Source organism: Balaenoptera ricei, chromosome 1 (genome assembly GCF_028023285.1).
Source record: "Balaenoptera ricei isolate mBalRic1 chromosome 1, mBalRic1.hap2, whole genome shotgun sequence".
NCBI lineage: Eukaryota > Metazoa > Chordata > Mammalia > Artiodactyla > Balaenopteridae > Balaenoptera > Balaenoptera ricei.
In genome coordinates, this window is record NC_082639.1 from 66,992,003 (window position 1) to 67,019,854 (window position 27,852).

The 27,852-nt window shown below is 37.7% G+C and overlaps 1 protein-coding gene across 7 annotated transcripts in view; it reads left to right on the forward strand.

The window, feature by feature from the left end:
* ST6GALNAC5 (ST6 N-acetylgalactosaminide alpha-2,6-sialyltransferase 5) overlaps nt 1-27,852 on the forward strand; it is a 215,224-nt gene that overhangs the window by 47,009 nt on the left and 140,363 nt on the right. For 6 of the 7 annotated variants that reach the window (XR_009503643.1, XR_009503648.1, XM_059924639.1 and 3 more), the window contains one exon: nt 2,087-2,173. The exons of the other annotated variant lie outside the window; for it this stretch is intronic. Coding sequence is in view for 3 of the 6 variants with exons in the window: in XM_059924639.1 (XP_059780622.1) it covers nt 2,087-2,173 (87 nt within the window). In the remaining 3 variants the exon portion in view is untranslated. The remainder of the gene's footprint in view (nt 1-2,086; nt 2,174-27,852) is intronic. 7 annotated transcript variants of the gene reach the window in all.

A 27,852-nucleotide genomic window follows, 5' to 3' on the forward strand; every position in this document is an offset into this window, starting at 1 on the left:
AGTGTCCTTCTTTGTGTCTTGTGATAGTCTTTATTTTAAAGTCTATTTTGTCTGATATGAGAATTGCTACTCCAGCTTTCTTTTGATTTCCATTTGCATGGAATATCTTTTTCCAGCCCCTCACTTTCAGTCTGTATGTGTCCCTAGGTCTGAAGTGGGTCTCTTGTAGACAGCATATATATGAGTCTTGTTTTTGTATCCATTCAGCCAGTCTGTGTCTTTTGGTGGGAGCATTTAGTCCATTTACATTTAAGGCAATTATCAATATGTATGTTCCTATTCCCATTTTCTTAAATGTTTTGGGTTTGTTATTGTAGGTGTTTTCCTTCTCTTGTGTTTCTTGCCTAGAGAAGTTCCTTTAGCATTTGTTGTAAAGCTGGTTTGGTGGTGCTGAACTCTCTCAGCTTTTGCTTGTCTGTAAAGGTTTTAATTTCTCCATCAAATCTGAATGAGATCCTTGCTGGGTAGAGTAATCTTGGTTGTAGGTTTTTCTCCTTCATCACTTTAAATATGTTCTGCCACTCCCTTCTGGTTTGCAGAGTTTCTGCTGAAAGATCCTCTGTTAACCGTATGGGGATTCCCTTGTGTGTTATTTGTTGTTTTTCCCTTGCTGCTTTTAATATGTTTTCTTTATATTTAATTTTTGATAGTTTGATTAATATGTGTCTTTGCATGTTTCTCCTTGGATTTATCCTGTATGGGACTCTCTGTGCTTCCAGGACTTGATTAACTATTTCCTTTCCCATATTAGGGAAGTTTTCAACTATAATCTCTTCAAATATTTTCTCAGTCCCTTTCTTTTTCTCTTCTTCTTCTGGGACCCCTATAATTCGAATGTTGGTGCATTTAATGTTGTCCCAGAGGTCTCTGAGACTGTCCGCAGTTCTTTTCATTCTTTTTTCTTTATTCTGCTCTGCAGTAGTTATTGCCACCATTTTATCTTCCAGGTCACTTATCCGTTTTTCTGCCTCAGTTATTCTGCTATTGCTCCCTTCTAGAGTATTTTTAATTTCATTTATTGTGTTTTTCATCATTGCTTGGTTCCTCTCTAGTTCTTCTAGGTCCTTGTTAAATGTTTCTTGCATTTTGTCTATTCTATTTCCAAGATTTTGGATCATCTTTACTATCATTACTCTGAATTCTTTTTCAGGTAGACTGCCTACTTCCTCTTCATTTGTTAGGTCTGGTGTGTTTTTACCTTGCTCCTTCATCTGCTGTGTGTTTTTCTGTCTTCTCATTTTGCTTATCTTACTGTGTTTGGGGGTCTCCTTTTTGCAGGCTGCAGGTTCATAGTTCCTGTTGTTTTTGATGTCTGTCCCCAGTGGCTAAGGTTGGTTCAGTGGGTTGTGTAGGCTTCCTGGTGGAGGGGACTAGTGCCTGTGTTCTAGTGGATGATGCTGGATCTTGTCTTTCTGGTGGGCAGGTCTGCATCTGGTGGTGTGTTTTGGGGTGTCTGTGGCCTTATTATGATTTTCGGCACCCTCTCTGCTAATGGCTGGGTTTGTATTCCTGTCTTGGTAGTTGTTTGGCATAGGGTGTCTAGCACTGTAGCTTGCTGGTCATTGGGTGAAGCTGGGTCTTGAAGTTGAGATGGAGATCTCTGGGAGATTTTCATCATTTGGTATTACGTGGAGCTGGGAGGTCTCTTGTGGACCAGTGTCCTGAAGTTGGGTCTCCCACCTCAGAGGCACAGCCCTCATGCCTGGCTGGAGCACCAAGAGCCTTTCATCCACACGGCTCAGAAATTTTCTTCCTATAAATTGTGTCTTTGAGTTTCTTCATAAATCACTGTAGAGCTCTTTAGACTTTCATTTGCAAGGGGCTCGATTTTGGAGGCTGAGAAGTCTCTCTGCAAGCTGGAAGTCCAGGAAAGCCCGTGGTGTGGTTCCAGTCCAAGACCCAAGTCTGAAGGCCTGAAGAAACAGGCCTCAAGCAAGCTCCCAGGGCAAAGAGGCGGGTATTGGCTACCATGACAACAGCGCGCGCCTAGACATTTTCCACTCACACGTCGCTGGGGAAGAGGAAAGCCTAGGCTGCGTGTTGCGTCATCACTACACGCTCATTAGGCTTCTCCGTTCCGTTTTAGAAGGTCGAGGCCCGGCTACCGTCGCTCCACGGCAGGAATTATCTTCGCTTTTCAACCTTTGTTACAGTGCACCGAGGCTGCAAGACCGTAAGTACTAAGGGAAGAGTGATAGCGAGCGAGCGAGCATTAAAAGAGGTGCCGCAGCACACTCCCCACTTCTGAAACTTCCCTGTGTTTTCTTGATCCTATCAGCTTCCTCTCCCATCAATATTTGAATTGGGATGTATTTAAAATGGAATACGATATGACAACAAGAATGGATAAACTACAAATGCATACAGTATAAATGAATCTCACAAACAATGTTGAATCAAGAGAGCCATTTAGGAAGATACAAACTATATGATTCCATTTAAATAAAGTTTAGTGATAGGCTAAACAAATCTATGTTGTAGAAGACAGATTAGTGTTTATCCTTGGGGGAGGGGCTGTGAGTGGGAGCAGAGAAGGGGCTTCTGGGGGGTTGATAATGTTCCATTTCTTGATCTTGGTGCTGTTTACATGAGTGTGTTTACTTTGAGAAAATTCATTGAGCTGTCCACTTATTTATGCATCTTTCTGGCTATATGCTAAACTTTGTTAAAAGTGAAGTAAAAAGTAGAGTGTTGTTTATTTTCTGTGGAGTTCGGCAGCAAATCCTGTTTATCTCTCATGTAGTGGTAGAGATTTTCTGCCAAGGCTGGAGTGGAGGGGTCATCACTTACAGGAATCAGAGTTACAGGGCACTTCCTGAGCATAGAAAGAATAGACCCCTTTCAGCTTGGCCATTTCATTTGTGCTGTCTTGGAACCAGACTGTCTAGCAGTTCTGCCTAAAGTCAGGTGAACAGTGGCGGTGGTCATCTCCTGCCACATTGGTCAGGCTGCTCGGACATCCTCTCTACCTGATTTGCATAGAGATAGAAGGCGTAGACGGGAGCACAAATGGAGTAGGAAACAGTATATTTCTCTATGGTGTGCTTATGTCCAAATCAGAAACCATGCTCATTCTTTCCTTAAGAAATGTAATTGCTAGCTCTCAGGGTACTGTTCTTCAAACTGTGATTGGAGAAAGGGATCTTTCTTTTTGAGTTCTATGAAAAACTAAAAATTCTGTGCTTTGATAATGAATAAAACAATCCTTCCAATTATAAAGACAGAAATTTTGTATTGAAAAGTTATTTTCATAGAATAAAACCTCAGTTTCTTAAGTCAGCCTTTTGCAAATCGGGGTTTATGTATGGATTACCAAGAAAATCTTCCCAATAAATGTACTCGGGCATGTTCTGGCTTGTTTGATGTATACGTGAAGCTTTGGGGGAGGTGAGTGGTACATTCATCTCTTTCATTTGCTGCAGTCTTTCCTTGGAGCAGAGTGAATTTTAGCTGGTGTTAAGATGGAGAGAGGTGACTTCTGTAGTGTTTTTGTAGAACTATCTTATTCTTTTAAGCATACAGAAAGTTAACATGACCTGACTGCTTCAAAGGAAGCAAAATGCTTTTGTCTTAAATGTATTCATCATTTTGGGGGAGGAAAAGCCATAATGAGTCCTTTCTTTGTCTTTTTCTTAACCGAATTGCAGCAGATGATACTTAAGCTATTATCTAGCAACAAAAAATTCCATGCTAATGTAAAAAAAAATTGCCTGCCCAAATTCCTCTCTACTGGGCAGTAATATAGCCAAGTTAAAAGCCCTTTTGAGATGGAGAATATGACAAGGAAAGTGACACACCCCCTAACCAAAGTGGGCTTTCCAAGAGCTTCCAGAATAAAGCCACTCTCATTATGGTTTCTCACACTGGTTTTTGTTGGCAGCACTTCTCAGGAATCATTTCCTCCATGGGGGAAATAAAGTGGTAGAATCATTCATGACTGTTACAAAAGGTGAAGTAAGAATTTAAATTGAGAAAAGCAGTTAAAATATTATCTGAACTTTTGAACTTCCTGAACACATAATTATTCTTGAAAATCTGTACAAGATGGGAAAAGAGAATTAATGTCACTTAACGTGTTGAATTTTAGAGGAATATTAACATTAAATATAGTACTTCTCCCATAATTTTTTGATTGTTGAGTACAGGAATGACAAGAATTTTATGAAGACACTTCTGATTGATAAGATGCAGTATAAACAGAAAGTTCTCTTAAGTAGTAAGGTGAATGTGTTTAGAACTTGAACTTGTCTCTTTTTGCTTAGAAGTCAGCATGATTAATGCAAGACGTCCCTCTGTATCTCAACCCCAGGTCTTTCTCCTAAGCTGTAAATCTGCATATCCAACTACTTACCGCACACATTCCCTTGAATGCTCCAAAGGTATGCTAATTCAACAGGTTCAAAAGAAAACTCATCATCTCAGCTTTCTCCTGCGCCCCCTAATTGAGCCCTTACTACTGTTTCCTATTTCTACTTTCTATTAATCATTGTTAAACCAGTTTTCAAAATCGTGTGTTTAGGTATCATCCTTGGGTTCTGCCATCTCAAATGCTACACATACCAATCAATCGCCTCTCCTAAGCCTCCTGAAGCCACCACTTTCTGCATCCCCACTCTTGCCCATCTAGAAGAGACCACCATCATTCCTCCACTGGCTCCCTTAGCATTATTCTAACTAGGCTTCCTGGGTCCATCCATCCTTTTGCCTCATTTAATCCATTACCACCAGAGCAATCTTTCTAAAACTCAACTCTCAGGTCATTTCTCTACCCACTTGTTGGGTTTCTATTCTTAGGATAAAACCCTTAACATGGCTTTTAGGATTCAGTTATGATCTTGACCCTGCTTACTACTCTAGCCTCTGTGAGTTCCTATTGTCTCTGAGTATGTCCAGCTATCTTTGGTGGCAGCAAGGGACAGAAAGAGCAACTGAGGCAGCAGGCTGTCAGATTGGCTAATAACCCAAGCAAACTCATAAAAGCCACTAAGTCCAAGATGAGGTCTTTCTGAGGGATGATGGTGACAAGACACTTCATTGATTTTCACTAGCTGCAACTACACAGGTGAGAGAAAGCCCTTCGCTGCAATTTCTTACCTCGCCAGGCTCTGGGCAGCCCCTTTCATTTGCCACCCAAGTGCTTCGCTCATGATCTCATTTTTTGTCCTGGACTCAAAGTCTTCCAACTCTCCCCTTCCGCTCCACGTGACCCTAGTCTTGGTTGCTGTGTGCTTCATTTACATGAGGTTTTGCTCCTTATTAAGCTTGGGGAGCGGGATCTCATAATTGGGACCATCAAGACAGATATTTGAGCTTAGGCTTTGACTGTTTCACTTAGTGGATTCCAGCTAAGTGGATATCTTTGGTTCACCCTAGTTGTAGTCCCAAGATCATCCTGGTCTTCTCCTTTATACTTTGTTATTATTTTCATATATCTTATTAGGAAGGAACACTAAAAACATTAATTTAGTGCATTACATTTCTATTATGGCAACACATGAGCTACTATCAGCATGCAAGACCGCCTGCAGAGCCTGTGAAAGGGTTTATTTCCCTCTGCCTGATTAACCTAAAACCCTATTTTAATGCAATAGATTTCTTTTCGTATTACTCACCTCTCACCATTTTCCTTCCCATCCAAGGCTCCAAGCAGACTAAATATCTCTCAGGTTCTGATTTTTGCCATGCTTGCTTTCTTCTCAACACGTTTACACAACAAATTGCCTCGAGACCACTGGGATCATACGCCTCCTCTTTGCTTGGCTACTTCTTAATCTCTGCTTAGACCTCCCTCCCTCCAGAAAGTTTGGGTTAGAGCTTTTTCTGTGTGCCCATAACCCCTTCCCCTTCTCTTCGCTTCACACTGAACACACTCTGTTGGGTTGTTTTGAACGTCTGTAAGCTCCGTCACAGCAGCGTGCTTGTCTTCCTTGTGCATCCTTGCATCCTCAAAGCCTGTGGCAGTACCTGGCCCAGAGGAGCTACTTAATGATCATTTCTTAATGATTGAATGACTAAATCACTCCATTAATCTCTGAATCAGTGAATTTACAATCCTATAGAAGTCTTTGATACTCTAAGAAGTTGAAAGTTTATTTCCTGAAATTACATATTAGTTTCATTTCTTAAAGAATCTGATTTATCACTATTTTCAGTCATCACTACTGTGTTTATTAAAGCCTTGTTACTGTACGGTAAAATGCATGAGACATCTAATAATGCCTTAAGAAACCTGTTTCAGGCCTCTTTGTCAGCACTTTCCATTTTATATGAAATTATTGGTATTTGTGTCTCTTTCACCTGTAAGACATGAAGTGCCTCAAGGGCAGTGACCATGTCAGATTCATCTTTGTATCCTCACAACTTCATATCTATGCAGTGTCAGCAGTCAGTAAATGTGTAAATGCTTAAGGTAGGCCTGAAATCAAATCTAGGCTCAACTACTTTCTGTCTCTGACACTTATCTCTGTACTTAAGCTCTCAAAGCCTCAGTGTCTTCATGTGTAAAGTGAGAATTCAATTGGTGTAAAAGATCACCTTGCAGGGTTGTTGTGAAATATTACATAAAATATACTGTGAATTAGTACCTGGAACATATAGAAATTATGAATAAGCTAGACTAAAGGATAAATCTAAGCTTCTTTGTGAAGAATTCTGGTATATCAGAATGCTAATTTTTCAGTCATAGGCTGGCAAGACACAGTTTCAGATCTAGTAAAATCTTTGCAAAAGAAAGCAATGAGGCAACCTATCCAATTTTTATATTAAGGATATTTGTCTGAAATAGAAAACAAAGTGAGAAATTGAGATGCAAATAAAATACACTACAGGACAATTTATGGAGAGTTCAAATGTATCAGTTGCATAATTTGTCTTATGAATATACTTTTCAAAAAGGAAAACAAATTGGACAAAAGACTGTAAATCCTTGAAAATGAGATGTACGCTTGGAGACAGCGTGTAGAAAAAAGGACAAGAAAAGCATAGCAGGACTTGCTCTTCCCTAACTAAAATGCCATAGCATTATCTGTAATGTGTTTACGTTTTATCACTTCAGTAATTCTTCTTCTTTTCTTTGAATTAATAAGAAATCACCAAGGAAAAAGGTTCTCTAGTCATAATGTGTTTCGGAAAGTCAAGATGTTAAACATTCACAGTATAGGACTGGGAACCAAATTTACAAGAGAAAGAACTCTGCCCTTAAACCTGAAGCCTCAAATTTCTCAGCATAGCATGCTTCCATTTGCTAAGACTGAGGCGTTTTGCTGGCGTGGTTTTTCCTGTATTGTTTTATTCATCTTATAACTCTTTCTTTGTATTGATTTGTCTGATGATTTTCATGTCATATACTGTTATTTTAGATGGAATTTGTAATCTTTTTTCAATTGTTGGCTCTGTAATTATTGTAATTGCATCTTATTATGTAATTTGTGTAAATATATGCAATCATGGAATTAGAACACCCAGGTGGTGATATGCAATGTCACAATTGCAGTGGTTAAAGATGGATAATTTTTTTAGTCTTTGGGGGAAAAAAACCTAAGTAAATATAGTAATTTCAGGGGAGAGCATTTTAGCTGTCTGAATTGATTGCCCAGAGAAGTCAACCAAACATTTTTATTTAGTCGTAGATATGAGATTTTGGTTTTGCCTGTACTTATAACAAAGAGATTTGGAGATCTGAGTTTTAAATAACAAATTTGATACCTGGTGAAACACTTATAGAGAAAGTTCCAACATGAACTTTAAAACATAAAACACTGAGGATCAGATGTTTCTAAAGATACCTTTCCTTGTAGGTTGTTATCAATGTGAATTTGAAGACGCATTTATTAACACCGTGAACTGGATGTGTATTATCACCACTGACATCTATATCTATAAAATTAAAGTTGTTTATGTGGATGTAGATAAAAATGCAGGTAGTGGTGATTTATATGCCATTCAGAATCCCTGTGACTAGAATATTTGTTCCTCTGATTACTCATTAGGTAAAGAGTATAGTTAAATAAGTAGTCAAGGCCAAAAAAAGCATAATTCAAATTCAGCACCCACTGGAATCCTAGATGATGAAAACCAGGCTTTAATAAAGGTACCCCCATTAGCTCTAGGATTCCCTGTGCACCAAGAGACCACAGTCCATTGAGCTACATTCATCTTTAATTAAAGAGCTGCACTTGCTATTAGAAAATGAGAGACGAGCAAGTAAGCACACTACTCACTCAGGGAAGACTTGCAGTGGGTATAGATTTTTGTTAAGATTTTAACATGTTTCTAAAAATTCCTTGGTGGTAATAATAATCATCTGTGTATTTGAGAATTTAGAAAGTGAAGAGAAAACATGTTTTCTACCAAAATAAAACAAGATTGATCTAGTTATATGCATTAAAAAATATTTCTCTGAAGCACTCACATAGAATATATCTCCCATGGATTGGCTGCATTCATGGATTTAGGAGGAAAGTATCTTTTTCCTTTGGACCAAGAAGAGAATCCAAATTTTGGTTGAAAACAAAATTTTCTATTTCTGTGTCCTAAGTGTTTCGGAGACACAGGTTGCAGGTGGGAGGCTGGGACAGATGACACATGGAGGAGAGAAGTGAGTCAGCCACCTTGCACAGCTGCTCTGCATTGTCTCTCCCAACCCATCCCTTGTTCAGCATCTTAAGAACAGTTGTGCATTGCCAGAGAGGCTCTCCATCTTGTTTTCTCTTTAGTTCCTTTCAAAAGAAAAAAAAAACAAAAAACGCCTAACTCTTTATGCCCTATTCAGATGTCATATGTTGATCTTACAGACCAGAACTAAAACTTCATTACCCAGAAATTTTCTCTTCCAATTTGATCTTGGTCTAAATTGTATTTTTCAGTGAATGGAAAAAGTAAAGTTTCTTTAAACATCAAGATTTTGGTATTCATTAGAAAATGAATGAAATTATTAAAGGATGGGATTTTGAAGCGCTCTTCAGTGCTCAGTAAAGACAAACCACAAGGCGTGAATAAACTTTACCATATTTCTCTTTCAGTGCTCCAGTTAAAATCTAGCTGGTATGTCATTGGCATTGCAAAAAAATAGGATAATGTTTGTCAGTACAAAATTTGAGGCCTTTTCTCACCTTTTAGGTATTCTTGCTATTAGGATATACCTTAAAGTTACCTTGGCTTTGGCTTCATGGCCCAAACAATGAATTTTCCCTTATGTTTGGTTAAACGAACATGTTAGTACAGTTTCCCTGTAAATTAAGCTTTGTGTGTCAAATGCCACCAAAAACTTTAGTATAGATTTTAACAAAGTAAGCTGACAAATAATTATAATGAACAAACTAAAACATCCTAAGTAGAATTGCTGCTCTTCTTGAGAATTAATTCCTCCTAGATTAATTGTGGAGTCTCCGCAGGAACCCCTTCAGGATGAGTAGAAAGTCAGGTGGGCAAGACTCTGAGCCCTGCTTCCTTCAACTATGCAAGTTTTGATTTGGAAAATGGAGTTTTGAATTCATTATTTGACCTTGCCGAGAACCAAGATCTTAGGCATGTGCTTTACTATTGCTCTTTGCACATGTATACATAAAAACAAAGAGGTTTTTATGTCTTCAATTTATAATGAACGTTAATGATACAAATAATCAACACAAAATAAAGCTGAAGAGACTAAAAGAGCATAGAGTAAAATTTGTGATAGACGAAAACTGACTTGCTCCTCACATTGAACATTGCTAAAAATCAAGCTAGGAAAAATTAGGCTAAATATTGACATCAGGGTGAAACTGTCCTGTATTTGTTTATGAGTTATTATTGAGCTAGGATCACTGACAAATATATGCAGTGTGATTCAATCATTTGGAAAAATTAAACTGACAGCCTACACACACCACACACACACACACATTCCTATTGCCTCCTGTTAATGGAGTTATAAATAATTTGAATCTTTGGTTTCTTATTTTTAAATAGATAATTTTTTATCCAAGTGACATATTAAAAGTAATTTTTTTTCATTTTCAGCCTTTTTTAATAGATAAGAGAGGGTACATGAAACCACCAATCAGTGAACTACTTACAGTCACCTGGTTCCTGAGGACAGTGCCTCATTTTAGTTGAGACCCTTAAATTAATAACGCTTGATGCTTACACTTATAAACTCTCAAAGTAACTTTTTAAAAAGAAATTTAATGAGTTGGATAGAAATTACCTTCTTTCTAAAAGATAGAGACATAGGCAAGAGTCAAATTGATTGATGTGCCTGAAATCTTTCCTGGCTTCTAACACAGTTTGAAAGTGAGGAAAAGAAGAAAGCTCAGTTAAACTTTTCTAAATATGGGGGTCATTTTTCCATAGCATCAATGTTGGAGAGACAAGTCAGAAGAAAGAGATCCCACAACAAGCACTAGACAGTCCTCTTTCCACAGCTTTAGTGTTTGTGAAATTTTGATACTTTGGACCCCACTGAACACTCTCTTTAGCTGGGTAGCAGCCCAGATCACTTTGTTAAGTGGACTGCATCTATTATACACACATATACACACACAGATTTAAAATGAGGTTTACTGACGTGAAGTGACCTCTACAACTGAAGAATCATAAAGATTCTGTTATGCCCGCTTCTTCTTTTCTTCTCCCTTTCTTTGTATTCATAAGTTAGGATTCCCAGAATGTCATTAGGATATTGTAAAGTAGTAGCATTAATATCCTACCTTTTCACTTCCTCAGGTAAGCACCTCTCTATTCTTTTTACCAATGCCTTGGTTCTCAGACCGTTGTCTTTCTCTTCAATCATGTGTTTGTGTGTGTGTGTGTGTGTGTAGGTTGGCAGTTTAATTTTTTCTTTCTGAGCTGGTTTGTTTGCCTCTGGGTTTATCCCTCCAAATTTATCTTCCATGCACCTGACTGGGTGATCCTTCTGAAGAACAAATGTGACCATGGCACTCCCAATTTAAGCGGTTTCCAAGCTTCCTGGGTGCCCTGAGGATGGAGCCAAAGCTCCTGCAGGGTGTAGACAGGCCCTCCCATCCACCCTGCTCGCGTCTTGGCTCCTGCACTCTCAGCCAGTCATGTATTTTCTAGCACTAAACAGTGTAGTTTTTCACATGCACCAGTTATTCACACTATCTAATCCCACTCCTAGATTGCCACCCTGCCCAATCTCACAAATCTCTGCCTTCTTCCCTTAGTGAGTTTCTATTCATTTTTCAAGGCATGGCTCAGCCATCTTCTTATCTGAAAAGTTTTCTCTAACAGCCTCTCCCTCTACAGGACAAGGTAACTTTCCTTTTTTTTCCAGAAGAAACATACCAGTGGTCACACTGGGTATAGATGAACCAACTGTCTCATCTGCTAGGCTGTGAGGTCTTTGATGTTAGAACCTGTATTAATTCATCTTAACGTCCCCAGTGCTTGACGGTGCTGAGTAAACGTGGGGTGCACCAAGCTAAATTCCCAAAGACGAAGCCAAGGGCTCTTAGTTCCTTAAAAAACTAAACTTCTGACCTTTCTTCACTATAATCTTGACAAACTCAGAATACGTTTACCCTAAAATATCTTTGTAATTGAAGCTAGAGTGAGAATGAGAACTGTAGTGTTAAAGAATGAAAGTTTTAGCATTGTGCAAGAAATAATAGAAAAGAGCTATAACCAGTTTCACTGAGGTCTGCTAACAAAAATCAGAGAAAACACCATAAATATGGCATTAAATAAGGTGGAAAGCTATGCTGAAGCTTGAAGATGGAAATATTTGTGGAAAAATAAGGCAGTGAGAAATAACGTCCTGTATCATGTTTTGACATGCTGTATTCATCTTTCTGGTGATGACAGTTTTTCACATGTAAATTAGGGGGGGAAAAAAAGGGAAAGTGTATGCATGTCATATCTAGTAAAGGAGAGTCAAGTATCTTAGAATAGTTTCTCTAGTCAGCTCTATATATCTGGCCTTTTGAAGTACGGGTGAATTTTTTAGTCTTGCCTTCTACAAAGAAATAACAAAACTTAGAAATTTTAAAATCTCAACTGCTATAAATTCAGTGACTTTCCATGAATCAATCTTATATATTCTTTGACATCTTAGAGGAAAACAGCCATAGGACTGATAATCTTTGGTGAATTTGAGACTCATGTGACATAGAGACTGTGAAGAAATTGAAACTAAAAGTACTGATATTTAGACTCTTTTAAAAACCTACCAGATCAGATATAATGACTATAATAGAATAGTGTACTTGTCTCCTTTACCAAAAACTCCAAACTAACACCATTAGTATACCCAATCTGGAACTTTAAATTGTGGTTTACTCTGAGTGCTTCATAGACCCTCAACCCACGGCTCCCTTCTGATAAGTTTCTTATGTATAGTTACCAAACTTTGTACCCATACTACCTCGCTATGCTGGTCACAGATGATTGGATCAGGGAACAGTGGTCTGCCCAGAGTCAGCCTATGGGCTAATCTTACAAAACAGACGTGGCCAGTCAGGCAATTTGTACTGGAGAGTGATTGGCCAACCAATCCAATACTCTCTTGAAGAGTGTGAATACAGAAACACAGATAATAGAGAGATACCAAAGCCCACAGACACAGAGATAATAGGCAGACAGTAAGCAGAAGCCACAACAAAACAGAAGACATAAGGTCAAAAGAAGAATACAAAGTCAGACTTGGGTAAAGGCAGTAGAAACTATCATTTAGTGAGAGGTTAGTGTCAGGAGAAGTGGAAACCAACAAGCATAATCAGAAGTAAACTGAGACATGGTTAGGATGAAGTAACTAGAATGAGGGAGAGTAGCCAGAATGAGTGGGAAATAAAGTGCTAGAGGCAGAGAATGTAGACTACCTACTAGAGAAGTTTGATGGTGAAGAGAAGCAAAATTTAGTGGGAATTGTGCTTGAGGGACTTTATTTAGGATGGAATAGAGATGGGAACAAACTTATGGGCTAAGAAGCTTGGGGCTGAAAGAGAAACCACAGTTACTGAATGTGGCATGACCCCAGAGAAGAAAACTGAGACAAAACTGGGGAGGGGGTGCTTAGCCTTTGAAAGGAGGGAGGAGCCTTCTCCTGACACAAAAGGAATGAAGAAAAGATGGGGTGGGGACACCAAGAACTAGAAAGAAAATGAGAGAGACAAAGAGCTCTTCTTTTCCTCTCTTGGAGACGTGCTCTTGGGCATAAAGAAGAGTGAGAAACCAAAAAAGGAAAACAATGAAACAAAAAGAAAATCAACAAAACAAAAAGCTAGTTTTTCAAAAAATCAATAAAATTGATAAACGTCTAGCAAGACTGAAAGAGATATAAAGAGAGAAGACACAAATCACCAATATCAGAAATAAAACAAGGATATCACTACAAATCTGGATCCATTAAAATGACAGTAATGGAATAATATGAGCAATTGTACATTGATAGATTTGACAACTTAGAAGAAATAGACCAATCCCTTGAAAATTACAAACTACCTCACCTCAACCTGAATAGTCCTAAAACCATTAATGAAATTAGATTTGTAATTTAAAAGTTCCAGAAAAGGAAATCTCCAAGTGTGTAAAACGAATTCACCACTTGAAAATCCATTGAAAGGCTAAAGGAGAAAAACATCGAATCATATCAATTGATACAGAAAAGCATTTGACAAAATCTTACACCCATTCATAATGAATATTCAGCAAGCTAAGAATAGAGGGTAACTTACTCAGCTTATTTAAGAATATCTACAAAAAACATACGGCTAACATCATACTTAACAGCCAAAGATAATGCTGTCCCTCCAGGATGGGGACAGGAAGGAAAGGTTGTGTGGTACCACTCTTGGTAAGCATAGTAATGGAAGTTCCAGCCACTAACATAAGGTAAGAAAAAGAAATTTAAAAAGCATATGTATTGGAAAGGAAGAAATATAACTATCTCTTTTTGCAGATGACATGATTATCTACATAGGAAGTTCCAAAGAATCTCAAAAAAAAAAAAAAAAAGAAAGAAAGAAACCTATTAGAACTAATGAGTTCAGCATGGTCACAGGATAAATGATCAACATGCAGAAATCCATTGGATTTCTATATACTCACAATGAATATGTGGAAATTGAAATTAAAAACTTGAAATGATTTACAATCACTCCAAAGTAAAGTAATACTTAGTATAGACTTAACAAAAACATGTACAGAATCCATATGTTGACAACCACAAAATACTGTTGAAAGACATCAAAGGAGGCAAATAAATGGAAAGACATTGTGTTCATGGATTAGAAGATTCAACATACTTGAGACTTTGCAATTCCTGCCAAACCCAAGCCACAGACAAACTTATTCTAAAATTTATATGGAAAGACACAGGCCTCATAATAGCTCAGACAATCTTTAAAAAAAAGGAATACAGTGACAGTAATCACTCTACCGTATAGCAAAGCCTACTGTATAGCTACAGTAATCAAGATAGTGTGGTATTGTTGGAGGGATGGGCACATAGATCACTGGAACAAAATAGAGAACCCATACAAATATGCCCCACTGACTTTCAACAAAGGTGCAAAAGCTATTCGATGAAGAAAGGGTAGCTTTTTCAACAAACAGTGCTGGAGCAATTGGACATCCATAGGCAAAAAAAGTGAACCTTGACTTAGACCTTATACCTTATAAACCAATAACTCAAAATGCATTATGGATTTAAAGTAAAATATAAAAATATAAAACTTCCAGAAAAGAACATTAGTAGAAAATCTTCAGGATCTGAGACTAGGCAGGGTTCTTAGTCTTGACACCAAAAGCATGATCCATAAAAGGAAAAATTGGTAAATTGTGCCTCATCAAGATTTAAAACTTTTGCTCAACAAAGACCCTGTTAAGAGAAAGAAAAAATAAGATACAATTTAGGAGAAAATATTTGCAAACCACAAATCCAACAAAGGATTAGTATCTAGAATATATAAAGAACTATCAAAATTCAGCAGTAAAAAAAATAAAACTACCCAGTTAGGAAATGGACAAAGATATGAACAAACATTTCACTGAAGAAGATATATATGGCAAATAAGCACATGAAAAGATGTTCAACATTATTAGTCATCAGTTAAATGCAAATGAAAACCACAGTGAGATATCACTGCCTACCTACCAGAATAGCTCAATAAAAATTAGTGACAGTACCTAATGCTTTGCCAGTAACTGAATCACTCACACATTGCTGGTAGGGATGTAAAAGGATACAGCCACTTTGCTGTGCTTGACACAGCAAGCAGTTCAGTAGTTTCTCATAAAACTGGTTATATCATCTAGCAATAACAGTCTGGTAATTTACCCCAGAGAAATGAAAACTTACGTTCACACAAAAACCTGTACAAAAATGTTCATAGCAGCTTTATTCATAATAGTCAAAAACTGGAAACAACCAGATGTCCTTCAATTGGTGAATGGATAAACAAATGAGCAAATTGTGGCATATCCATGCCATGGGATACTACTCAGTAATAAAGGGAATAAATGAGTGATACAATAGCCTGTATGAATCTGCAGGGAATTATGCTGAGTGAGAAAAGTTGATCTTAAAAAGTAACCTACTGGATGATTCCATTTATATAATATTCTTGAAATGACAAAATTAAAGAAATAGAGATTAGTGGCTTCCAGGAGGTTAGGGAGAAGAATGGGGGTGGGCGGGAAGGGAGATCAATGTGGCTCTAAAAGAGCAGCATGAGGGATCCTCATGGTGATGAAAATGTTCTAAACACCGACAGCATCATCAGTACCCTGGCTGTGATACTGCACTTTAGTTTTGCAAGATGTTACAATTTGGAAGATACTGCACGAAAAGCATACAAGATCTCTCTCTATTATTTCATGTAACTACATATGAATCTACAGATATTTCAAAACAGAAAGTTTATTTTAAAAAATTAAACAAGGGACTTCCCTGGTGGCGCAGTGGTTAAGAATCCGCCTGCCAATGCAGGGGACATGGGTTCGAGCCCTGGTCCGGGAAGATCCCACATGCCGTGGAGCAACTAAGCCCGTGCACCACAACTACTGAGCCTGTGCTCTAGAGCCCGACAGCCACAACTACTGAGCCTGCGTGCCACAACTACTGAAGCCCGTGTGCTCTAAGGGCCTGCATGCTGCAACCACTGAGCCTGTGTGCTGCAACTGCTGAAGCCCATGCAGCTAGAGCCTGTGCTCCACAACAAGAGAGGCCACCGCAATGAGAAGCCCACGCACCGCAATGAAGAGTAGCCCCCGCTCACTGCAACTAGAGAAAAGCCCATGTGCAGCAACAAAGACCCAATGCAGCCAATAAATAAATAAATAAACGATATTGCCAAATGAAAAAAGAAAGAGCGAGTGCAGGATAGAAGCAGAAATTGGAGACTTGCAGCCATAGGACAGCTCACGTAGAAGGCACTTGGTTGTCAACTAGAGATGAATGAAACGTTTACCGAGTTCCATCATTAGCCCCGCTGAGGTTAGATTTCATGGATTTGAAGCAGAACAACTGACATAATTAAGTGTATTTGGAAAAGCATGATCCCAAGTTATGACCGCCCCCTGCCACATCTAGGAAATACCATCCAGACATTCACAGAAACTATAATGTATCAGCTCAACACTTCAAAAGTTAATGTGCCATTCCAATGAAAAGAAACTGCATGCTGTACTCCTGGCCTTTTGCAAATGCATCAAATGAAAGTCCTATTGAAAGCATGGTCAGATAAACACAGCATGATGGTACTAAAATGAGCATTAAAGCCGGGTAGGGGAAAATCAACACTGCTGTGATACCAAAGAGTGGGAGAGACAGATTTCTGCTGGGTTGTCTTAATTTGTGTGTGTGTATGTGGGCACGTGTGTGCACGCAAAAGCACCAGTATATTAGTGTAGATTAGTATTGTATGTGTGTGTAAGTATATAAGTGTGGATGAGTTGAAGCCTGAATTAAAGACTTTTTCTTCCAGCTAAAAGAAATATTTGTATCTTCAAAGTCCGCGAACTGGTGTCTGTTCAGTGGCATTGCTTTTGCACACCACTAAGCCCTTCCACTCCAGTGCCAACTGTGAAAGGTGAAATGCAGAACATTGAAGGGGTGCTCCACTACCTAAGTATCTAGAGATAATGCTTCCCTTTGGGAAGGTTCATTCAAATCACATTTCATGATGGCAGGTCCATCTCATGCATCTTGATATACCAACCACAGTTATTTTGACATAGGAACACACAAATGTTTGTTGCATGGTTGAATGTATCCACGTGTATTATTGAGATCTAACTTTGTGTCTACCAGTTTATTGGACTTTCTGGAGGATACCAGAGTACTTAATATACTTTGCTTCTCATGAAATATTTATAACCAGAATTTTCGCATGTCTTCTTTTCTCTGCAGTGTCAGCTTTACTGGTGGGCTAGTTCAAACATGTTTCTTTAGCTTCCTCACGTACTGTCACCTACATACCAAAAGTTCTTCTCTACTCTTCCCCTGAACTGGAGCATCAGCAGTCCTACTAGCTTAAATCTCTAGGGTTTTAGACCAAGGACAATTTCAACCAAGGGGACCAAGAGGTTCCAAGAGACCTTGAAGAATTAAGAACTATGCAGTCTTTTGAGTCCAAACATTCCTGACCAGTACAGACCCAAAAGCAGTAATTAGATTTTTTCACTTTTTTAAAACTAAAAAGAGTAAATAATTCTGGCTGGCCTGGTTTCCTTAAAGATTCCAGCAATCTATTTGAATTTGCCAACTCAAAGCCAAAGACACATTTATCTTTGCTACCAGAGTAACTCATACTTGAAGATCATAGAGGTGAACAGACCAGTGCAGAGTCCATTTTTCTGCCTTCAGTCAATAGTGTAGTCAAATTAATTCATAATAAGAACAGTCTGTCCTTACTTTGAAATTTCAAATGACAGAACCTCTCATGGAAATACATTCAGGAGTTTTAAAGCCTCCGTCACTAGGGAGTCATCCAAGCCAAATATTTGTTACCGAAAGAAGAAAAACAATAAAGAGTTTGTGTCCTACATGATACACTCCATCATCAGTTATATGTTTTGAAAACAAATATAGAAAGAAAAACCTAGATTATAATTTTTTGCAGAAGTTACATTAATAAATATAAGCATTCCTTCCATTCTTTGAAACTGGAGGAGATACAAATTGCCATTTCAAAAACTGCATGTTTTGCTTTAGAGAGATGACATTTTAAAAGTTAACTACTGACAAACTGTCTAGAAGAGATAGCTGGGACCTAGACTGACACAGTTTAATCCATAAGCCAGCAACACTGAAACCAGGACTTCAACCCACAAGCAGCTTTTCCAGGCTCCCTGGTTACTGAAATCCGCTGTGTCAGCAGAACTCTGCAGCGCCACGCCCCTCAACTCCAGCTGACACATTTGTGGGAAAACTGAGCAAAAGTGTCTGCCTGATTGGAACAAAGAAATAGGCATCAGCAAGCGATTCCAGGGCTCTTTTCTTTCTTGTTATTTATTTTATTGATTTTCTTGTGAAAATGAAGCAAAGTAATAGTAGAAAACTTAGAAATTATTGAAAGCTCTAAAAGAAAAAAAAATCAAGTTATAATCCTGCTATCAAGTGATATTCATTTTTATCTTTGCATATAGTTTTCTAAAATTAAAATAGTATGCTTATTTAGAAAATTCAAGCATTATAGAAAAAAGTGTAAGTATCCCATCATCCAGAGGCAACCATTGTTAATATATCATCCAGTCATCTCTTTATTCGTACCTACACACACAATTATCACTGTAATTTATGTAAGGGGTCATTCTCCGTATCATGGCCTGCATCTGGCTTTTTTAATTCAATCAAATTTCAGGGAGATCTTTTCATATCAGGAAATATAGAAAAACATTCTTTTTAATGCATGCAGATAATTCTTTTAAATGAATGGATGGTTGTTTTAGAAATTATGCAGCCAGCCCTTATTTATGAGTGTGTAGGTTGTTTCTAGTTTTCTGTTCTCTAAAATAATGCTTCAGTGAAGCTCTTTGTACATCTGTTCTTGTACTTAATAGCTCTTTGAGAGAAATTTCTAGAGAAGGAATTACTGGGTCAATTTTGATATGTTTTTCAGGACTACCAAAAAAAAGATTGTGAGGATGTATGCTTTCACTAGTCAATGTGTAAGAAAGGTGGATTCTTCATACTGTCATCAGTATTACCAATATTTTCCCAATTTACTAGAAGAAAATGAAACATTTACACCATTCATTAAGTAAAAATGATAGGTCACTTTTACTAATAGTTTTTCATTAATAGTGCAAACATTTTCCATATATTTATAGACAGTTTAATTTCTTTTGTGAACTACCCATTTTCAAACTAGGATTTTGTCTTTTTAAAATTGTTTTGTAAAAATTTATTTTATGTTATAAATAAATACTTCATGTCTATAGCATATTGCAAATATTTTCCCAATTTGCCATTTGCCTTTTGATTTGTTTATGGTGTATTAAAATTATGTATAAATGTTAATACTTTCAAATAACAACTAATACATAATTTTATGTCTGGCTTTTGTCTTTTTAACATTATATTGTTTTTACCTTCTCTTATTATTAAAATTTCTAGTAAAATATTTTAATGAATGTTTAAAATACACTTTAGGAATGTACCATTGTTTCTCTGTTTCCTTACTGTCAGCTGTATTTATACTGTTCCAGTTTCTCACCACTATAAATAATGCTGTATTCGAGGGTAGTGAGGTGATAAGCAGATGGAAAAAATAAGGTAGCTGTGATCTTCAAAACTTTAGCAACAGGAGAGACTGAAAGTGAAATGAGACTATTTTTCCTTTTTCACTATTGGGAAAAGGGTCAGGGATTTATTTAGCAAAAGCCCAATCGTGATACCTTCAAAAAAGATGAGACGCATGTTAAGAAAAAATAACCCTGGTGGAAAAATAAATATACAGAGGACAATAGTACATTAAACTTGTGTGATTTAGTAGACATGATTTTAATTGAGCCTTCAAGTTTTTTCTTTGCACTTGTCCCATTTGTTTTAATGGGACATAAAGTTTTTTTCCCTTGACTGTAGAGCCCCTCAGGATCTCCATTGCATTTTGTTACTCTTGGCAACAATAAAATGTATCCATTCTCTTTAGGCTGGTCTAATAGGTGGCATTATTGCGTTATTCAAGCATTTAAATTTGATTGATGAACTTATCCATAAAGGTTGTACATAAATCTGTTAAAGTCATTTATTTGTGATTCCAGTAGAATTGTGTATGCCAGTATTAATGCTGCTTTCCCGGAGATTAACCATATGTTGTAGGGCTTAACTGGGGGTTCAGAGTAGAAAGTGATCTTTTCAATGTGTGATTATTGGGGAAAAGGAAGCTTGATGGGGGTAATCTGGGAGCAAACACACACTGGGAGGAGCCTCAGGTAGACCTTATGTTACTTTGCTGTTATTCAGCAATTTATATTGTGGGACTTCTAGCACCAATGAAGGTGAAATACAGTCTCACATTTTACTACCAACTCCGTTGTTTCTCTCTATTTTTTCTTTACTAAGACCAGGGAATAGAACATAAAGGTTGACAGCTTTTTCTTAATCTGAACTGTTTTGAATATTGTACTTGTATTTTCATCCTTCATTGGTTTTTAACGTGATGTGATGTATTATAGCTATATTCATTATAGTGTGCTGCACCAAAATTATGCTGTGGAAGTGGGACTTTTAATAAAAGGAAATGCTTGTGATTATTTGTGCTGTATCAACTGTCACATCAAGTCCTTAATATACTGTAATTCAGTAGGGGTGTTTTTTTCCAATTTCATAGCAATAAATGCAGCACATTGGTTCCATTGCCATACCTAGGTTTTAGAGTTGTTTTGAACCATTGAGAGTTTTGCTGGTAGTTTGTTTCCATGGAATTTCAACTAAATCAGATGGGTGAGTCTACCACAGCTAGTAAGGGTCAGGTGCATAATTGGATAGCTGTGAGTGAAAAGGTGACTTACTTTGGAAATGTGCTTGTCTACTCTTTTTGTTTGTTTGTTTGTTTTTCAGTTTTCTGTGCTTGTCTAGTCTTGAGTAGGCTCGGAATTTTTCATCTTTGCTCTTCAGGATGTAGCCTCTTGCCATCCCTACTCCCTTGGCTATTGGGGTTCTGTTTCCTGTCCATACCCGCACTGTAATGTTAAAGTATCTGTCTCCCTATGTGCATCCTACCAGAATTCGGGCCTATCATCTGTATATTCTCAGGGCTTGGTGCTTATCATGGGCTCTAGCACAAGGTGACATTTGATTAATTCAACTGAGTGAACCCAGTCTTGCCATCTTAACTTACTAAGGGATTAATACATGCAACTGATGATTAAAATACAAATCCATCTTCCTTCAAACCTTCCTTTCTTCCTTTCAAAAATGTTTGTTGAGTGCTTGCTTCAAACACTGTTCTTGACACAGAATATGGTGGTGAAAATGGTGGAAATAACCCCTGCCTTCAGGGAGTTAAAAAATCTAATGAAAAAACTCAGTAGTCTTATTTGTCCAATTCACATGTTTTTAAGTTTCAGATTAGAGAAGCAAATCAAGTATCCTCTCATATTAAACAAAATTGGGGGGCTTTGCCACTGGCGGCATGGTATAGTAGAGAAGTATAGTAAAGAGCTGTGTAATCCAGTACTGTAGCCACTTTGCCACGTGTGGCTGTTAATACTTGGGATGTGCTAGTCTGCATTGAGGTGTACTGTAATTGTAAAATATGCCCCAGATTTTCAAGATCTAGTATGGAAAAAAGAATGTAAAATATCTTATTAATAATTCATATATTGATTATTATGCGTTGAAATAATAGTTTTTATATTTTAAGTTTAATAAAATGTTATTAAAATTAATTTCACCTAGGGACTTCCCTAGCAGTCCAGTGGTTAAGACTCCACACTTCCACTGCAGGGGGCACTGGTTCGATCCCTGGTCGGGTAAGATCCTGCATACCATGTGGTGTGCCCAAGGGGAGAAAAGAATTAATTTCACCTAGTTTTTAAAAAAAATTTTTGTGACTACTATTTAATTTAAAATTACAGATGTCATTTGTATTTGTGGCTTGCATTGTATTGCTATTGAATACTGTGAGTATAGAGAGTAGTACAGCATAGACTAGAGGCAGAAAGCATCACTTCAAATCCTAATCTTGCCCCGTACTGGCTTTGTGGCCTTCAGCAACTTACTTGACCTTTCTTTTGCCTTACTGTATCTTCTTGTAAAATCAAGATAGCAGTAGTACCTAACTCATACTATTATTATGAGGAAAGATGCATAAATCTTTTAGAACAGTGTCTGGCAAACAGATTACACTTTTTAAGTGTTTGTTGAATAAGTAAATAAATGCAGTGGTCACTAGCACTTTCATGCTAGTGGGTAGAATTATCAAAGGGATAATGTCATTTTTAAGTAGCAGTCTTGTGACGAACCTATATTTTTCTAGGGGCAGTAGTAGCAATTATAGACTAACATAGTGAATATTTTTGATGGTTTACTAGTCCAATTCGCTTCTCCCTGCCCTCCTCTTTCCTTAGAGCAGATGGAGGGAAGAGAGTAAAGCTCAAATGAATTAATTACCTTTCTCTCTAGCAGGCTATTTGGGAGAAGCATGCTGAAATAAATGGCAAATTTACAAAGTTTTCTCTTACATTATTGCAGTTCTCTATTACTTTGTGTTGTTTCCTAGAAAGAAATCTAAAATATGAAAGTCCAAGCTTCTAAGTTTGAGAATGGATTCTTGGCAAAACAGATCCATTAAAGAACATTGTTGGCAATCTGTATGTATTTTTAACTAATTAGAGAGAAGACACTTTGAGGTCAGTCAAAAATTCAGATATTTATGATACCTGTATTTAAAGAAAATATATATTTTTTAATAAATCACATGTATTTTGATAGGTGAATCCTAGTCTATTCTATAGGTAGTAGGAATTTCTTTTTGAATCCCTTATTTGTGAATATTTAAGTTGTTTCATTTTTTGCTATCACAACCAGAACAGCAAATATCTTCATATTGCATCTTAAAGCATTTGTGTAATTATTTCCACTGAACAAAATCCTAGAAGTTGAATTCCTTGTTCAAAAAAATGTGCATTTAAAATTTTGATATATGTTGCCAAATTGCCCTTCCAAAATGCTGCAAGTTATTATCTTGAAAACAGAGCTATTACTAATATTTTTTGCCAAACTGCTAGGTGACAAGTGTTAAGTCCTTAAGGGTTTTAAAAAAATTTACTTTATTGAAGTAGAGTTGATTTACAATGTGGTGTTAATTTCTGTTATACAGCAAAGTGATCCAGTTTTATATATATATATACATATATATATATACACACACATTCTTATTCATATTCTTTTCCATTATGGTTTATCACAGGATATTGAATATAGTTCTCTGTGCTATACAGTAGGACCTTGTTGTTTATCCCATTTATATATAATAGTTTGCTTCTGCTAATCGCAAACTCTCGGTCCATCCCTCCCCCAACCCCCATAAAAATATATATGGATTGTGGCAAAGAAACTGCTTTTTTTTTTTGCATTTTACTTATTGATTTTATAATGCGTTTAACTATTTTTTCTTGTACCTGGCAAAGAGACTCGTTTTTTTTTTTTTAACATCTTTATTGGAGTATAATTGCTTTACAATGGTGTTAGTTTCTGCTTTACAACAAAGTGAATCAGTTATACATATACGTATGTTCCCATATCTCTTCCCTCTTGCGTCTCCCTCCCTCCCACCCTTCCTATCCCACCCCTCTAGGTGGTCACAAAGCACCAAGCTAATCTCCCTGTGCTATGCGGCTGCTTCCCACTAGCTATCTATTTTACATTTGGTAGTGTATATATGTCCATACCACTCTCTCACTTTGTCACAGCTTACCCTTCCCCCTCCCCATATCCTCAAGTACATTCTCTAGTGGGTCTGTGTCTTTATTCCCGTCTTGCCCCTAGGTTCTTCATGACCTTTTTTTTTTCTTAGATTCCATATATATATGTTAGCATACAGTATTTGTTTTTCTCTTTCTGACTTACTTCACTCTGTATGACAGATTAGGTCCACCCACCTCTGGCAAAGAGACTCTTAAGGTGACAGCACCAGTTTGAGATTAGAAGTGGATCCTACCCCAGTCGAGCTTTTGCTGAGACCACAACCCCAAAACCTTGATTTCAGCCTTGTGAGACCCTAAGCAGAAGACCCAGCAAAGTCATGCCCAGACTCCTGACCCATAGAAACTGAGACAATAAATATGTGTTATTTTAAGCCTCTAATTTGTAGTAATATTGTTATTCAGCAATAGATAACTAATACACTGATACTTTGACTTATCCAAATTTTCACCTCTAAGCTTATTTTGTGGGTAAAGCAAGATATATATGCATTGAAATTATTGGAACTCATTGTTCCTTTTCTCCGTTTTAGTTGTTTCTGCCATCTTAGCAAGCCTGACTGAGGGATTTAGGTGTATGATATTTAATAATAAAATCAGTTATCATGTTTATAGTATTTTATAGCCTTTGAAAGTTTACCTGCAATAGATTTTCAGTTGGTAGGTGATGACTCAGTTTCTCACATTTGTTTTGACCCAGTTCTGTGGTTCAGAATGTATCAGACACATATATCTAGGGTTCCAAGGAGAGCTATGGACCAGAGAGAGATTTTTTTCAAATCATTAGCATATTCCAGATGGTAATTGGAGCTACTGAAATGGATTAAATCACTTGATCATCCATAGAAGGTTAAGAAGACTAAGTACAAGGCCCAGGAAAGAAACAGCATTTAAGGGACATAAAGAAAAAGAATCAGCAGCAGGGAAACCAAGTCAGGAAGATCAGCAGAGATTTAGGAGAAAATGATGTCAGGGATGCCAAGAGTTTCAAGATAAAGAGAGTTCCAAAAAAAAGAAAAGTAAAATGAAACCCGAGTTAACTGGATTTAGGAATTAGAAAGTGATTTTTTTACCTTAGTGAGATGGGATGGAAGTTGGATTTTAATGTCACTAAATAACTTAGGAATGAGAAAGTCAAGGTAAATATTCACTTAGGTGATAGCTAAAGGGGAATAAGGAGTCAAGAAAAGCTTTTTCCTTAAATGATGGAAGAGACATTTATGTTTGTTATCCATGAATAGTTACTAGAAGAGAGGTCGTCGGTATGGGAAAGGAAGAGGATTACTGTTAAAGCGAGGTCCAGGATTTTGTGACAGGGCATGGGTGGGGTGGACAGCATGAAGAATTAGCCATAGGTAGGGGAGAACACCTTTCTCCCAGACTAGAGGAAAAGAAATTAGCCTACATGTGGAAGTAAATACATTCTAGGTGTCGGGGTGAGAAGTCAGGGGATTTACATGAATTTAGTCTTCCCATGTGCTGAGTAAGTGGGGTCCTGTTGAATAGGGGAGGTGGGAAAACGTGTACAATTGCTGATGGAAATTAGAGAGGAAGTTAACTGAACACAAATGAGAGTCTGGCTGAGTACAGCTCAGCTTCTAAGAGGAGGTGAGAATCTCACCAAAGCTGAATCAGTACCATTCTGAAATCTCACTTGGAGTTGAAGGAGACAGGATTTTGGTTTGTCTCCATTAATGTGTGAAATACCTCGCAGCCCAGCTTTTAAGGCTGTTGCCAAGGCCATCCCTCTTGCACACAGATGGACTGTCCTCACACATCTCGACAGACTACGCTTTTGTCTTGCCTTTTAACTTGACGGAGTCACACGCATACACACAATGTAGGCCTTCAGGTTGCAAGTAAGGAATTCCATTTGCAGGACATATTCCTTGCATGATGTGGCACATGCCCGCCATCCTCCCTAGAAAGGGCATTACTCCTTGCTTTCTCCTTCCCGCTGGAACTGTTTACAGTGCCCACCTCTTTCCTCTCCTGATTTAGGTAAAATGAGGTCAGAGTCACCCCTCATTTTTCTCTGAGACTGGTTCTTCTGGAAACTGTGCATGCGTTACAACTCTTTAGAGGTAACTTGTCTTTTCTTCAGAAGAATCTAAGTCCATAAAACTAGAATTGCTTTCCATTTCATTTCTTAAATATATCTTAAAATTTTGCTCCTAGCAAATGGTCTGTAAAGAGAGCAACCTCCATATCTGCATCATCTATGTACAGCTGGTACTCTGGCCATGGCTGCCGCCAAAGCCAACATTCAGATCTTCTGAAATTATCATGGCGGTTTATTCTTTCATTTAATATAATGATTAAGTACATGTTATGTGTCTAGTGCTGTTCTAGGCTCCAAATAAGGACCCCAGCTTTCAGGGAGCTGGCATTCTTATGTGCATGTAATGGGGGAGGGGAGGGAAGATGAAGCGAAAATAAACAATTACACAAATACATATTAAAAAAAGATATGTCAGATTATAAGTGATAAGTATCAGCAAAATAAAATAGATGTGATGGATAATGACTGGGAAAAGGCTGGCTTTAGGCGTCTAGAATACTATCCAGAATTCAGATGATTAGATTGCAGTCAGACAGCTAAACAGTCTGCGATTACCTTGGCAAGAACACAAATGGCATAAGACCTGCTGTGTCCATATTTTCGGAAAGCTGAATCTAAATCAGGAGAAATAATTCTCTTCTGTGAACTCGGGAGTGGGAAACACATCCCAGGAGTCAGCTGAGGTTAGTACAGCCGGACCATCCTGCCCTCAGCCGAGAAACGTCCTGAAAACCAGAAGAGAGGAAGCCAGGAAGCCTTACAGATGACGGAAGTTATTTGCTGGAAAACTCAGTCTCTTGTCAGTAAATAGTCCTCTTAGTGTACTGGCATTCAGGCTCTCTCCTTTCACCACTCCTTTGTCTTACCTTTTTAATCAATTGGTTATATAACACTAATAATAAACATATTACCACCCTCACTTGTCCTGATCTTCACGGGGGTGGCCTCCAACTCCATCTTCTGTTTCTTTTGTTTAGACTTTGGGTTCTGAACTTACTTTAACTACATGCAGATTCTGGAAAATGGAGGTTTCTGGGGTTACGTTTGAACGATCTTTGAGTGACAGGCTCCCTTTGGCCACACAGAATTTCAAGAGTGGGATTTAAAAAACAAAAATGTGGCTTTAGTTCAAACTCCAGCAGCTTTTTTCACCTCAGAAATGGAATCTGGCTGTGGCGAGCCCCAGGGAATGTAAACAGAACCTTACCTGTAATTAACCCAGGGCTTCTCTTGTTCTCAATGCAAATAGAGTTATAATTGTATTTCCTTTAGTGGAATAGAAAGCCTGTGTTTCAGAGGGGAGCTGGCAGTTGAATAGAGGACAAACTGTCTAACTGTGACAGCTCCCTCCTATCTCCTTCTAGAAACCTGAATGATAATAAAACTGGAGTTGCATTTGATGTAAGACATATGGTAATTACTATAATAATATTATCACCCGAGTTCTGCAGTGGTTTTGTCAGTGAGGTGCAATTTCACATACTGTCTGCGATAAAATCCCAGTTTTTTTGGTTATTGATAGCAATGCCTTTCTAAAATGGTATAGGTGTTTCGTGACAGCTGCGAAGTGCCTGCTTCATATCCAGGTAATTGGGTTGAGAATAAGGCCTGCATGCTGAAACCTCAGGATGTAAGAAGTGGTGAAAGCCCAGGGAATACTGTGAATATTTTGGTAGTTATAAACAGACTAAAAGGAAAGCCTTTGCTTGACGGATCCTCTGAAGCAATCCTGAAGAAGAAAAAAAAAAGAAAGACAGACAGATGGCCCCCTTTTAGAAAGCCTCTGTGGGGTCTTGAGGCATGACTTTGAAATTTTGAGCTAATCAATTATATTATGAGTCTGTAGGTAATATCTTAAAGCTGTATAGAGTGTTCACAAATCAGACTACAGTTATTTTCATTTCATTCTGCTCTTGGTT